This window comes from Lynx rufus, unplaced genomic scaffold, assembly GCF_022079265.1.
Source record: "Lynx rufus isolate CCGP_SWC_20201006 ecotype Redwood Valley unplaced genomic scaffold, mLynRuf1.p SCAF_9, whole genome shotgun sequence".
NCBI classification, from domain to species: domain Eukaryota; kingdom Metazoa; phylum Chordata; class Mammalia; order Carnivora; family Felidae; genus Lynx; species Lynx rufus.
The window spans coordinates 87,611,223-87,624,873 of record NW_025814897.1 but is presented as its reverse complement, the minus strand read 5'-3'; the positions used below and the strand labels follow the sequence as shown (position 1 = coordinate 87,624,873).

General features: G+C 36.6%; 1 protein-coding gene across 5 annotated transcripts in view; it reads right to left on the bottom strand.

The window, feature by feature from the left end:
- The window catches only part of HIPK3 (homeodomain interacting protein kinase 3), a 97,005-nt gene that overhangs the window by 15,318 nt on the left and 68,036 nt on the right, over positions 1 to 13,651 (bottom strand). For all 5 annotated transcript variants that reach the window (XM_047071373.1, XM_047071374.1, XM_047071375.1 and 2 more), the window contains 4 exons: positions 9,812 to 9,935; positions 2,374 to 2,493; positions 1,659 to 1,745; positions 973 to 1,157 (listed from right to left, as the gene is read on the bottom strand). In XM_047071373.1, the coding sequence (XP_046927329.1) occupies positions 973 to 1,157; positions 1,659 to 1,745; positions 2,374 to 2,493; positions 9,812 to 9,935 (516 nt within the window). The remainder of the gene's footprint in view (positions 1 to 972; positions 1,158 to 1,658; positions 1,746 to 2,373; positions 2,494 to 9,811; positions 9,936 to 13,651) is intronic.

The following is a 13,651-nucleotide window of genomic DNA, read 5'->3' as shown; positions in this document are numbered from 1 at the left end:
TGCATAAGCTTTACCTAAGGTAACTCTGATAAGACCTTCTCAATGTGAGCATACGTATATTCTTTTCCATTAACCCATAAAAACCCTTCTTTCCTGGGGCACCCAGGTGGTTCAGTCGGTTAAGCATCTGACTTTGGCTCAGGTCATGATCTCACGGTTTGTGAGTTCGAGCCCCCCCATTGGGCTCTGTGCTGACAGCTTGGAGCCTGCTTTGGATTCTGTGTCTCCCTCCCTCCCTCCCTCCCTCCCTCCCTCTCTCTCTCTCTCTCTCTCTGCTCCTCTCCCACTCAGGCTCTGTCTCTCAGAAATAAATGTTAAAAAAAAAAATTTTTTTTTAAACCCTCCTTTCCTTCCACAACACAGAGGAGAAGGTGTGGGCAAGGAAAGCAAACGATGTGAAAGGAAATTAAAGATGGAGTCTGTAGGACTCAAAAGAGGGAGGAAAACTGTTAATACTTCCTTTTATTACATATGCCTGGCTATTAAGAATGTCATGTAAAAAAATCACTCAGTCATTTTCAGTATGGTACTTTGGAAAAAGAACATTGGAATGCAACTCAGATTCATATTCCAGTACTGTGCTGCCACTTACTAGTCTATGTGAATTTGGTCGAGTTAGCTTAATTTACATTTAATAGATATATTGAATCATTTCTCTAAAACACTAATTTTCTAAGACTTAGTATTATTTCTCCATGCCATTTTAACAGACTTTAAATGGGGCACCTAGGTGGCTCAGTCGGTTAAGCGTCTCTTGATTTTGGCTCAGGTCATGATCTCACGGTGGGATCAAGCCCCACTGTGGGCTCCATGCTAAAAGCACGGAGTCTGCTTGAGATTCTCTCTCTCCCCCTCTCTCTCTGTGCCTCCCCTACTCATGCTCAACAAATAAATAAATAAACAAACAAATAAATAAATAAATAAATAAGTGTACTCTTTCAAAAAAATAATGAAGATTTTAAAATAACATACTGGTTGCTATGAGGGAAATCTAGAAGATGTTTCATATTAACAAAAGAATGGTTCAAAGTCTCAGCTGGAGTAATTCTTAAATCTGCATCAATTAGCAACATTTTCTTCAACAGACTAACAAATTCTCTTCTATCAGCTTTCTCAGCCAAAAGATCACTTCCTTCCAAATCCATCACTGTGTTCACCTACAATATCAAAATTTCAAGTCATCAAATACAAATAAGCCATAAAAGGTAATAGATGTTAAAGTTTCAGTTTAAAAAAACACAACACAGGAAGGAACAGAGAACTACAACTGTTTTGAAACAAGAACAAATAATTGAGTTTCATAAATTCAGAAAATGTTTCAAAGTACTAAATAGGATTCAAAGTAAAAAAAATTAATGAATATTTTAACAAATATCCATTTCTAACAAATGCAAAGAAAAGAAATTTGTAGAGCTAGGATTTCCCCTTTTGAAGAAAATACTTTCTACTAAAGAACAGGATAGAATTAATAATATTTGATAAAGACAAATGCAGTTTAGTTCCTAAAGGGCTGAAACCTTAGAATCAGTTTTGTTTGAAAAGCTTAAAACCAACAGAACTCCATAGTCATTTAGAAGATGATGAACATGTGGTATCCTTGGCATTCAGGTCTATCGTCGTAAGCACAGAAGACTAACAAACATGACTGTGGTACTCACATGCACTATATCATCCAGACTGTTGAATATGTACTTTCTGGCTTCTTTAGACTTCATTCCTGTCTCTGCCTCATGCTCTTCTAGTGTCTTATTGGATATAGCAAAGAGGGGAAATAATATATTATTATCCACCATTTGGAAATTCTTCATTTCTTTAGTTCTGGCACATTTAGTCTAAAACACTGAATATTCTAAGGCAAGGAATTTTAAAAGAGTAATTATCAAAAATGTGCTTTTTAAAAGTACCAAAAGAAAAATGAGAAGAGCTTGGTTCAGTTAAAAAAAATATATATACATATGAAAAAGTAACTGGCTATAAAGTTAATCACTGGGGATTTACTAAGCCCCCAAAAAGCCTAAGAATAAATTAGGTACTTGGGTTATGGAGTAAATGTTGAAATTCAGTCCCTGTCCTATAAAGCTTAATAATGGGAAACTGAGTAGAGAAGATGAAACACACAACACAAAAGTAATTACATACACAAAATTTAAAAAACCATTTAAGATGAGTTAATAATTATGTTGTCAGGTTAAAGAATGAGCTAAGTTACTCAGGGAGGGCTTCCCCCCCCCCATTAAAAAGGGAGGGGGTCAAAAATGAAAATTCAGAAGGAGGCAGAAATGCAGTAAAATAAAAATAGGCATGGAGGGTATTATCTACATGAAGCACCTTAGAAAAATTTTTTTCCACATTTTTTCTTTTTTAATGAATTACCTTTAATCTCCAACCAGAATGAGAAATATCTGTTTCTCTGCAAAAAAATCTTGTGGATTTCGTGCCCACATTTAACAGCTGTTCTCCTGGTAAACCTTGAGTCTGAGAAATATATCGAATCTGAAAAATAATACACAAAACAGAAGAGTTTATTCTTTCATGTAATAGATATTAATTGAACATGTATTCTGTATCAGACACTAAACTAGATGTTAGGTCAAGAATTCAATGACGTAGTCTATGCCCTCAAGAAATGCAGTCTAGTGGGGAGCATACAAGTAAACAATTATAATACAGAGTTGTAAGTACCATAGTAAATACATGCTTATGGAAAGACAGAGAAGGGACACCTAAAATAACCGAAGTCGCATAAAGTTCCAAAAGAGGTGATGCTCAAGTTGAGTCTTAAAGGACAAGTAAGAGTTCTTTAGGAAACCTTATTATGATTTATGCTAAGGGTATAATATGAATAAATATGGACAATCAGGAGTAAATACTACATACTCAGATACTGAAGTGCAGAGATTCACTAAGTAGAAAATGACAAGGGGTGAAAGTGAACTAGCAGGCTGAGGGCTTTACCAGAAGGGTAGAAGTTTTATCTGTCCTCTTTCCCTCTATAAGCCCCAAGTGCCCACAATTTTATCTCTAAATCTGTATCTAAATATTTATCTCTAGCTCTGGAGCTGTAGATCCAACTGCTTATGGAAACTCTCCATCTGGTTGGACTTTAAGCACCTCAAAATGAACATATCCTCAACTCATTTTCCTGTTAATCCTCATGTATTTCCCAGCAACACCAAACACCCAAATCAGAAATCTGAAATTTATACCAGACACATACCTCTCCATCATCACGGTCCCACATAACTGTCCCTTCTCTCCATCTCCATTTCAAGTCTTCTTCAATTCTGAGTTACACAATTTCACAAGCCTCCTAAGTAGTTTATCTGCCTCCCTAATGATGCCATCCATTCACCCCCAATTCAGTATTCACACTGCTAACAGCCATTTTTGGTAAAACACAAATCTGACTGTTACCCCTTGTATAAAATTACTTTACCGCCTACAGGATCAATTCCAAACCTCCAATCATAGCATTCAGGCTTTGAGCTTTATCTCTTCCCTGCTCTTTACATGGTCCTTTAAAGCAGCAGCCCATCTAGCACCACACTAAATTTTGCATGGGCTGTTTCTCCTTCCTAAACTGCTAACTCCTACTTAACAATGTCCCTGTGCCCCTCCCCACCCAACTTCACCAAGTCCCACAACAACAAACTTTAGTACCTTTCCTTCTTCAAGACCCAGTTCAAGAATTTCTCCTCTATACAGCTTTACCTAACCTTCTCAAACAAAGATAATTCCTTTCCTCTGTGTTCCCATCAACCTAAAACAGAACCGTTTTAATACATTTATAATACTGTAATACAATTATTTTTTTACATGTCTGTTTTCCCTATTAGACTGTCAAGTCTCTAGACAACAGAGATAGTTATCCATATTTGTATCCTCAATTTTACCTGAAATGACAACTAAAATATCCACCTTACAAATCCGTTTCATTTCATTTAAAGTGTGGTGCCTTCTCTCACCCCACATCCCCCGAGTGGCTGAGTTCCTTGTTTTATGAAAACCGAAAGTGAAAAGTACTAAGGGTCCAGTACCTAGATGTTACATCAGAGTCTTTCAGATGGTGGGAAAGGCATTCCACAATTCAACAAACATACACAGAGCATTTACTATGTGTCAAATGCTAAAGATATGCAGATGAGTAAAACATGGCGCCAACCTTCAAAAGCATATAGTTCAGTAAAATAGATAAATATTTAAGCACGTAATCTGCAATTAAGCTAGGAAGTGCCATTTTGAAGAAGAAAATAAAGTGTTAAAAGAACACAGAATAGGGCAATTGAAATGGCACTGAAAAAAAAAAAATGGCAAGTGATCTTGTGAGTTTATTTTTGGTCATAATGCCTGCTCTGTCTTCTGGGGGGAGAAAAAAAACCCTGTTCCATCTATAACTCCTAATACATTAAAAGACTCAGCCTTTGCCTCCTCTGTCCCCAGTGAATGAAGGGTGAAAACCTGACTCAGAAGTGATTCATTCATAAATTCATGTTGTGAACTCAACTAGAAATAAGCTAATAAGCAAGTTAGACTTACAATGTCAGGAATGTGAACTAAGAAGTATCAATCACTGTTGAGGAATGAGCTGAATGCACCTGGAGTCTAATGGCCATGTTAACATGACCAAAGTTAACTGTAAGCAGAAACTCAGAGTAGCAAATTAAAATCAGAATCAATAAAAATACTTAAAGAGCATCTAATTCACACTTATCCAGCCCCAGAGCGAAGTTCTACTGAAGCCTATTAATTCCATTAAATGTCTCTTTGAATCCAAAAGCACCTCCAACTCTAGACTTCACAAAGTCCAGTCATATTATAGCTCCATTCTTGGATTTTTGTGATAGTCTACACATAGAGAGCCAGCTACTTGAGAAGGTCTCTACGCAACCCAAATAGCCGAATAAAATAGAATTCTTCAAAGATTCCTACTCCCCCTAAACACTCAGGAGTTGAAATAGAGAACTTTATTTTTCTTACACAGGATATGACTTGAAATTACCAAGTAAGATAATTCGAATATAAATTCAGACTTTTAGCTGTTCTGGATGAGATTCTACCTAAACTCCAACAAACATTTTGCAAGAACAATCAACATTTACCAAGTTAATACTGTCTAGCCATCCATAAAATTTATTTAATTCCCTGGAATGTTTTTGATATTTTCCTCGTAAATATAGGTTAAAACCAATACACAGAACAGTAAAAAGACAGTATACTGTCGTATTATAATTAAGACAGGAAGGGATTCAAGCACTAATTCACAGGACAGCCTTCTCTAAACACATACACCAAAAGGCTGGTATACAAATGGGAATGAAATGCAGAGATGAGAAAATATGACGTGAGGAATTCTCGACATGGTCAATGCCTAGCTGTAGAGTCCAAAATTCAAAGAGGAAATTGCCTTGGAAAAGCTTTAAGAAATAGATGATAAAGATGATTAAAGAGCTAGAACACAAACCCCATAATGCAGAATTAAAATAATCTATGAATTTTTTCCTGGTGACCCAAATGTGGCTTTTAAGTATATAATAATTATAGGTCTACTGTTAATTCTTTTTCACTTCCTTTGGGAAAAAAACAAAACTGTTATTGCATTAGAAGATTAAATAAAGGTTAGACATTAAGACAAGACCTAAGAGATGTTATATTTCATAGAAAGTCTTTATTTTTGTAAATGTTCCATGTGTACTTGAAAAGTATGTATTCTACAATTTGTGTGTAGTTCTGGATGTAGTACTACATGCCTGTGTCATTAAATCAACTTATTCATGGGCTCAAATCCTCTGTATACTATTTTTTTTCTACTTTTGCTCTACCAGTTACTAAAAGAAATGTGCTAAAAATTTCTAATTATGACTGTGGGTTTATCTATTTTCTTTTTTGGTTTTGTCAATTTTAGATTAAAGTTATTACTAGATGTATAAAATATAGAACTGCTCTATGTTCGTGCTGAATTGAATTTTCCAAATTCATTGGCTAAAATCCCTTCTTTATAAGTAATACTGATAGATTTGTAATAGAAGAACACTTCTGGTATTAAAAGCAATGCTATTAATAAAAGCAAACACTAAAAAGAGTATCTTGTACTCTCATACATTCTGAGAGATAAACATTTATACAAAATGTCATCGTAGAACAAAATGATAAACTAAGCTCCTGGCTCCATCACTAAAACTCAGTCTGGAGACAGAATGCCAGTGGAGGTTGATGGATTTGAGAAACTAACATAAAGACCATGAAAATCCTCTTCAAGTGACAGCAGAGAGACAGCTGGGAAGGTGAAAGTGGACGTCTGGAAGTGGAAAGTCTGGAAGAGGGCTGGTGCCAGGGATTGAGCACAGACTGGTGCAGGGTTTGGTTGGGTCCTTTTAACTCTCTCCCCTACTGTAATGATACTTATGGAAAGTATCATTATCCACAAGGTAGTGTAGACGTGGTCCACTGCTAACAGGAAAGATTCTGGATTCTGATTGCCTGTGTTGGATTCTTGGACAAGTTATTTAACTTCCCCACACCTTGGTTTCTTCATCTGTAAAACAGAGGCAATAGTAGAATGTACCTCACAGGGTTATTGTGAGCATTAAGTGAGTTAATGAAAGTCTAAGAACAGTTTCTGGCATATAAAAGAGCTCAGTAAGTATTAATTAGTAATATTACTATTACCCACTGCACGGCCACTGTAGGCAAAAAAATGAGTTAAAAAATAAAATAACAATAACACCCCAATTATGTGCCCAAGTACATGAGGGCAGCAGATGACTGGAACAAGGAACAGGTAACAGACAAAGGCATACCCTACTGATGGCCTCTTCACATCCTAATTGATGATCTTAATCTAGGAAGCTGGGGAAAATCTATGAAATCAAACCGCATTAATAAGTAGACTAAAGTAAAATACAACCCCTAGAAATACTTAGGTGAACATTTTAATAGATGCATAAAAGCATTTGAGGGGCACCTGCGTGGCTCAGTCAGTTGAGCGTCCAACTCTGAATTTCGGCTCAAGTCATGATCCCAGGGTCATGGGATTAAGCCCCATGTCGGGCTCCATGCTGAGCGCTGAGCTTGCATAAGATTCTCTTTCTCCCTCTGCCCCTGTCCCCCGCTTGCACTCTGAATGAATGAATAAAAATAGCATAGCATAACATAACATAGCATAGCATAGCATAGCATAGCATAGCATAGCATAGCATAGCATAGCATAGCATAGCACAGAATAGAATAGGCATTGAAAGTCCAAACCAATTTAGGATAAAAGAAAAAACTTAGAAAATTGGGAATAGAGGGAGCTCTATTTGACATCTGACCTTTATCAAAACCTATACAGCATACATCATATTTGGAAATATGTGTAAAGTCTAAGACTGAAACCAAACAAGAATGCTCACATCATCAATCCTATTCCCTTGCGTTATTGGAAAATAACCTGAGTTATTGGAAAAGTTATTGGAAAATAACTTTTAAAACATCAAATTGATAATATGCAACTACTGATGCTATATGCTAATTATTTTTTAAATTATTATACCCTTTTGGAATTAAAGTAATATACATCCTGAAAGTACTGCTAATCTGAATCAGATTAACACCTGTTCTCTGTTTTAACAGATATCTATTATGAAATTTAGAAAAACTGAGGTTTGGGGCGCCTGGGTGGCGCAGTCGGTTAAGCGTCCGACTTCAGCCAGGCCACGATCTCGCGGTCCGTGAGTTCGAGCCCCGCGTCAGGCTCTGGGCTGATGGCTGATGGCTCAGAGCCTGGAGCCTGTTTCTGATTCTGTGTCTCCCTCTCTCTCTGCCCCTCCCCCGTTCATGCTCTGTCTCTCTCTGTCCCAAAAATAAATAAAAAACGTTGAAAAAAAAATTTTTTTTAAATTAAAAAAAAGAAAAACTGAGGTTTGATCAAGGCTTTGTCTTAAAGTACCACTGTGACTTTTAAAAAGTCATTTCATTTTTCTGGACCTCAATTATCTTCTTTAAAAAACAGGAAAAAGTATAACTAGAAAATCTGTAGGGTCCTTCTCAGAACTAACAACAGGTGTCCAAGACTAGAACTGTAAAAATCCCAATCCAAAGTACAGCAGCAAATCTATCTGAAGTTGCCACAAGATGGTGTCCTGCTCCATAATACCATACATGTCACAACTTGTAACCCACAAAACCAGAAGTATACTTCTAGCATGTGACTGGTACCCTTGGTCCTTCAACAGCTAAGAGATTATTGGATTCTGCAACTCGATCACCAACTCGTTCAAAACTAGCCACAGTCTAGCCATCTGCATCAAAGTTAGTGGCTGGGTAAAAAGCTGAAGGAAGCCAAGATGTATGTATGGAAAAGGTTACAGAAACTACCTTCTAAGAGGAATGCTGAACACAGAGGGAGAAAAGCAGAGAATATAGGAAGCCCAGCCTAAAAGAGGAGACTTATGGGTAGAAAGTCTATGGAAGAAGAGATTAAAGTTAATGGTAACATCTGATCTCATAATTACTATTAAATGACTTGTAGAATCACTCCAGCAACACTGAAGTCACCAAATTCACAACCTCTCAGACCCTTTTTGATATAGAAAGCTAAGCCCTGAAAGTCAGAAATAAGGCACATTTCATTGTTACAATTAGATTATGTGTGCATTGAAATGTTCTATTTTTTCATTAAGTTAAACACTATATTGTTTAAATAAAAATTATATTTATCCATTACAAACCAATTGAAGACAAAACTGGTATAATCACTTTGTTAGTTTTGACTAATGTTTTCCACTAAAACATGATTTGAGTATATATATCTATCTAACAAGGGGGATGCTATGAAACTTTTTCAAAAAATACTGATTAAGATTATAATTACTCCAAAAATAACCTTGGTATTAAAAACAAAAACAAAAAAAATAAAACAGCAAACAATATGATCTAATAGCTTAGAGAGGCTAATGAACATAACTGAAACTATCATGAAAAGTGTTTCATGAAATAATTTGCTGGATTCTACTGAGAATCATTTATTTATTTTTTTTAATTTATTTTTTAATGTTTATTATTTGAGAAAGAGACAGAGAGCAAGCAGGGGAGGGGCAGAAAGAGAGGGAGACACAGAATCAGAAGCAGGCTCCAGGCTCTGAGATGCCAGCACAGAGCCCGATGGAGAATCATTTAAATAATGTTAAACAGATTTTCAGCACCGTTCAAAAACAACTTAAAATACTAAAGAGGATTCAAGTGACTGAAGTACTTAAGTCCAATAATGGTTGCTGATTTAAGACCAATAGTCACGAGGCCTTTTATTCCTTGGAAGAGGCTGACATTTCATCCACCATCAAAGTTGTCACCCAAGCATAGCTCTATTATTTAAATGGATACAGTCCAGCCCTTTATAGGTCTGTAGCATAAAAATGATACAAAAAATTCTCCCAAGTGTTTTTTGCAGAACTGTTTTGGGACCTGTGGATTGTAACTTTGTTTATGAAAGCTTACTTCAATTGTTATAAAAGTTTTTAAACAACCAAATACAGTTTTGAGATCTTGAATTTAAATTCCCTTGTTTCCGATTCTGTGTCTCCCTCTCTCTCTGCCCCTCCCCCGTTCATGCTCTGTCTCTCTCTGTCCCAAAAATAAATAAACGTTGAAAAAAAAAAAAATTAAAAAAATAAATAAATAAATAAAAATAAATTCCCTAAGGTCTCAGATTTTGTTATTTTATTTTAAAAAGATTTTGACAGGTATTATATACTTGGGAAATGCATTCATGTAAGTCTACTATTTTTCTTTACATTCTATAAATTCTACCTCGATGATCATGAAGTTTTGTTACCTGATCATACTCCAAGGCTCCTGGGTAGAGTGGCCATCCAAGGAATAATTCTGCAATCACGCATCCCAATGACCACATGTCTATGGCTTCACAAAATGGCAACCCCAATATAATCTCTGGAGCTCTGAAATCGAAAGAAAAAAAAAAGAGTGATTTCCCTCTAAAATTATCTTAATTCATCTGACATTCTAAGAAAAGTTAATAAATGACAGAGAAGTCACCTTCTATTTATAGTAACTTCACTTTTCAGAACTCTCTGAAGCCTAGCCATTAAGCTTAAAAGGGTGCAATGAATACAACCATTGCTAGGATAAAAATCTCTATACTTAATCTCATAGAGAATTTTATTAACATATTAAAAAGGGGAAAAAAGCACAGATCTTGACTTTGCAACTGTAACAAATTAGAAATAATGCACTAGAAAGAGAACTGGAAAATTATGAAATACATACATTGTGACATCAACAGAATTGAAAACCAGACACTGAAAGATAAGAGCAAAACAAAACAACCCCAAAGGCTAAAAGTGGATCTAGTCCTAGATATTACTTCAGAACACAATAATAAATATTCACAAAACCAGGACCATTAGTCATCCAAATGGGACAAGACCAAGTACAATTTTAAGAGGCAGAAAATAAAGGACATCGAAACAGGTAGAAAGTATTTTATCAGTTGACAAGCTCTGATAACTTGGAAAATGTATTCCATGAAAAATATCATGCCCAGATAAATATGTGCTACTTCACATGCCCTGCCATGATAAAATTAACATTCTGAGAGGCTTCACATACAGCTATGTAATTCCCAAGTAAGCCACACAATCATGGTTACCCTGAACAGTCTCAAACTTACAGAGAAGTTATAAGAATAATACAATGAGTGGGTTTTTTTCCTGAACCACTTGAGAGTAATTTGCTAAATAACTCTATACTTTGTATTTCCTACAAACAAGGATATTCTCCCACATAACCACAATACAATCATCAAAATCAGGAAATGCACACTGGTACATCTCTATGATCTAAGCCCCATACCCCAAGTTTGGTCAATTATACTAATAACAAACGTCCTTTATGGCAAAAGGATCCAATTCCAAACCATGCACTGCATTTAGTTGTAGTGTCTCTTTTTTAGAATAATTTGGGTCTTTCCTTCATTTGTATGACCTTGGCATAAGATATTACAGGTCAGTTATTTGTAGAATGTCTCTCAGTGCAGGTTTGCCTGGTGTTTCCTCATAATTAGATCCAGGTTATACATCTTTGGGAAGAGTATTAGAGAAGTGATGTTTTTTTTCTCATTATGTGCAATCAGGTGACATACAATTTTGATTTGTTCTAGTACTAATAATGTTCACTTTGTTCCTCCTTTTCCCTTTGTAATTAAATATTTTGCAGGATTTCAGTTTGGGACTGTATATATAATCCTTTTCTTATCAAATTTTCAATTTACTCATTTATTTGCCTATGTGAGCCTAAATTAATGGAACCCTATTTTATCCAGTGTGTTATAATCCATTACTGTAGTTATCTATTTTGATACTCTAAATTTCCCAGACTTAACCAGTCAGAACTCTGTCAATGAGCTATGGGTCCTCATTAGTGCCAGGATGGCACTGTTCCCAGGTCCTCTCAGTATACATATTATATACAGTTAGACAAGATAAGTTAGACAAAATATACAGTTAAGCAAAATAAGGCTTCTGCTAATTTCTTTAACTGATACTTCTGTCATTATCTCCTAAGCCAGTGGTTCTCCATCTTGGCTGTACATTATAATCACTTGGTCCTGGCCACACTCCATACCAATTAAATCAGAAACTTGAGGAGGGGAGGGGTGGGGAGTGGGAGAGACTTAGGAATCAGTATTTTTTTAAAGCTCCCAGGTGATTCCAATACATGGCCAAAGTTGAGAACCAAAGCCCCAGGCTCAAGTAGTTAGACCAATGGGAAGACCGTTCCATCTTCTCCCTACAGCTCTTCTGATCACAGTAAGTTCTAGGGATAAGCAAGCTGTTTTCTCCATTGATTTAGAATCTGTCCAGTGACTCTTCTGCTCCTGGACATCTCTGCTGTAATTAATACTTAAGGTTCAACAGACTCTTAATCCACAAGCATTTATTAAAAACCACGCCATAAAAGATCTTTAGAACATAGTTATAAAATACTTTCATTCTTTTGACAAAATGCTTAGTCAGTAAGGATTTGTGTAGATGCATACATGTGAATTATATTCAGATATAACCAAATGCTAAATTGTGTAGAAAGAGGGGAAAAAACAAGTTACACTAAGTTATCAATCTTACATATTCACAATATTGTACAAAAGACAGAGAAGATCTTACCCTTTTTTTGTTCATTATGATATACACAGAACCTAGCAGAGAATATGCACTCAGTAAACATTCCTCAAATAAGTCATTCCTATAAAGGTTGGGTCACACACAAAAAAAGGATCAGACTGAAATGAGTTTGAACTGACCTTGAGGAATAGAAGCCTAGGCAGAAAGAAAGAGAAATGGCCACAAGAGTTAATAAAGAGTAGGGACGCCTGGGTAGCTCAGTCGGTTAAGCATCCACTTTGGCTAGGCCATGATCTCACAGTTCGTGGGTTCGAGCCCTGCTTCAGGCTCTGTGCGGACAGCTCAGAGCCTGGAGCCTGCTTTGGATTCTGTGTCTCCCTCTCTCTCTGCCCCTCCCCCGCTCATGCTCGGTCTCTCTCTCTCTCTCTCTCTCTCTCTCTGTCAAAAATAAATAAACATTAAAAAAAATTTTTTTAAGGAGTTTTATGATTATTTTGAAATATTTACTATGAAAACGTAATGGGATTTGAAATTGGCTACTGGAAACTCCAACATCACATTTGGCAATGAAAGAAAAGTTAACAGAATGATAGTGCCTTGGATATACAACTTAAAGAGACTGAAATTATTTGATACCTGGTTAACAATAAGAAAGCAGTTTCTGTCAATCAGACAAAGAGCAATGAATTCCTTCTGCTGTTTGCTACCACTTAACAAATGAGCCAAATTTGTAATTGATGGTGACAAGAATGTGGAGCTATCTTTTCAAACTCTTGACCAGGAACTGCATAAAGCCACTTTAAGAATAAAACTTGAGATACAAAAGTTACACTCATAGAAGCAAACTTAAATTTCTCATTTTAAAATAAGAAAGAGAGGTGCATGGGTGGCTCAATAGGTTGAGCACCTGACTCTTGGTTTCGGCTCAGGTCGTAATCCCAGGGTCGTGGGATAGAGCCCCATGCTGGGCTCTATGCTGACCACGGAGTCTGCTTGGGATTTTCTCTCTCTCTCTCTCTCTCTCCCTCTCTCTCCCTCTCTCTCCTTCTCCCTCTCTAAAAAATAAAAATAAAAAATTAGAAAGAATTTTAACTGCAAGTTTTACACAAATTGTGTATTTGCGGTCTTCTGAAAGCAGGTTAGATGTACAAGAAATTTCTTGGGGGGAAGGCAGGGAGAGGAGGCAGGAGTAGGAGAAGACAGCCCTTAGACCTTGAGCAGTTCTGACACCTGTGAAAGGAGAGAGGCAAAGGGAGAGTCGGACAGAGAGAACCCACCACTGCAGTGCTATTAAGAAAGTCTTGGCTGGGCCGATGCAGAGTCTCTAAGCAAAAAATTACCTGTGAGAAGAGCTCCCCACCAAGCAAGAATAGTCCAACTCTAATGCCCCTACTATGTTTGGTCCCTGGCTAGGTAGGAACAACCCAGATGCAAACCTGAAGTGCAACAGCTGGAGACTCTCAGTCAACTGTGCTCCCCCCTAAGAGGTTCTCTGAAAGCAGAATCTGAGAGACACAATTCCATGGTTGCCACAA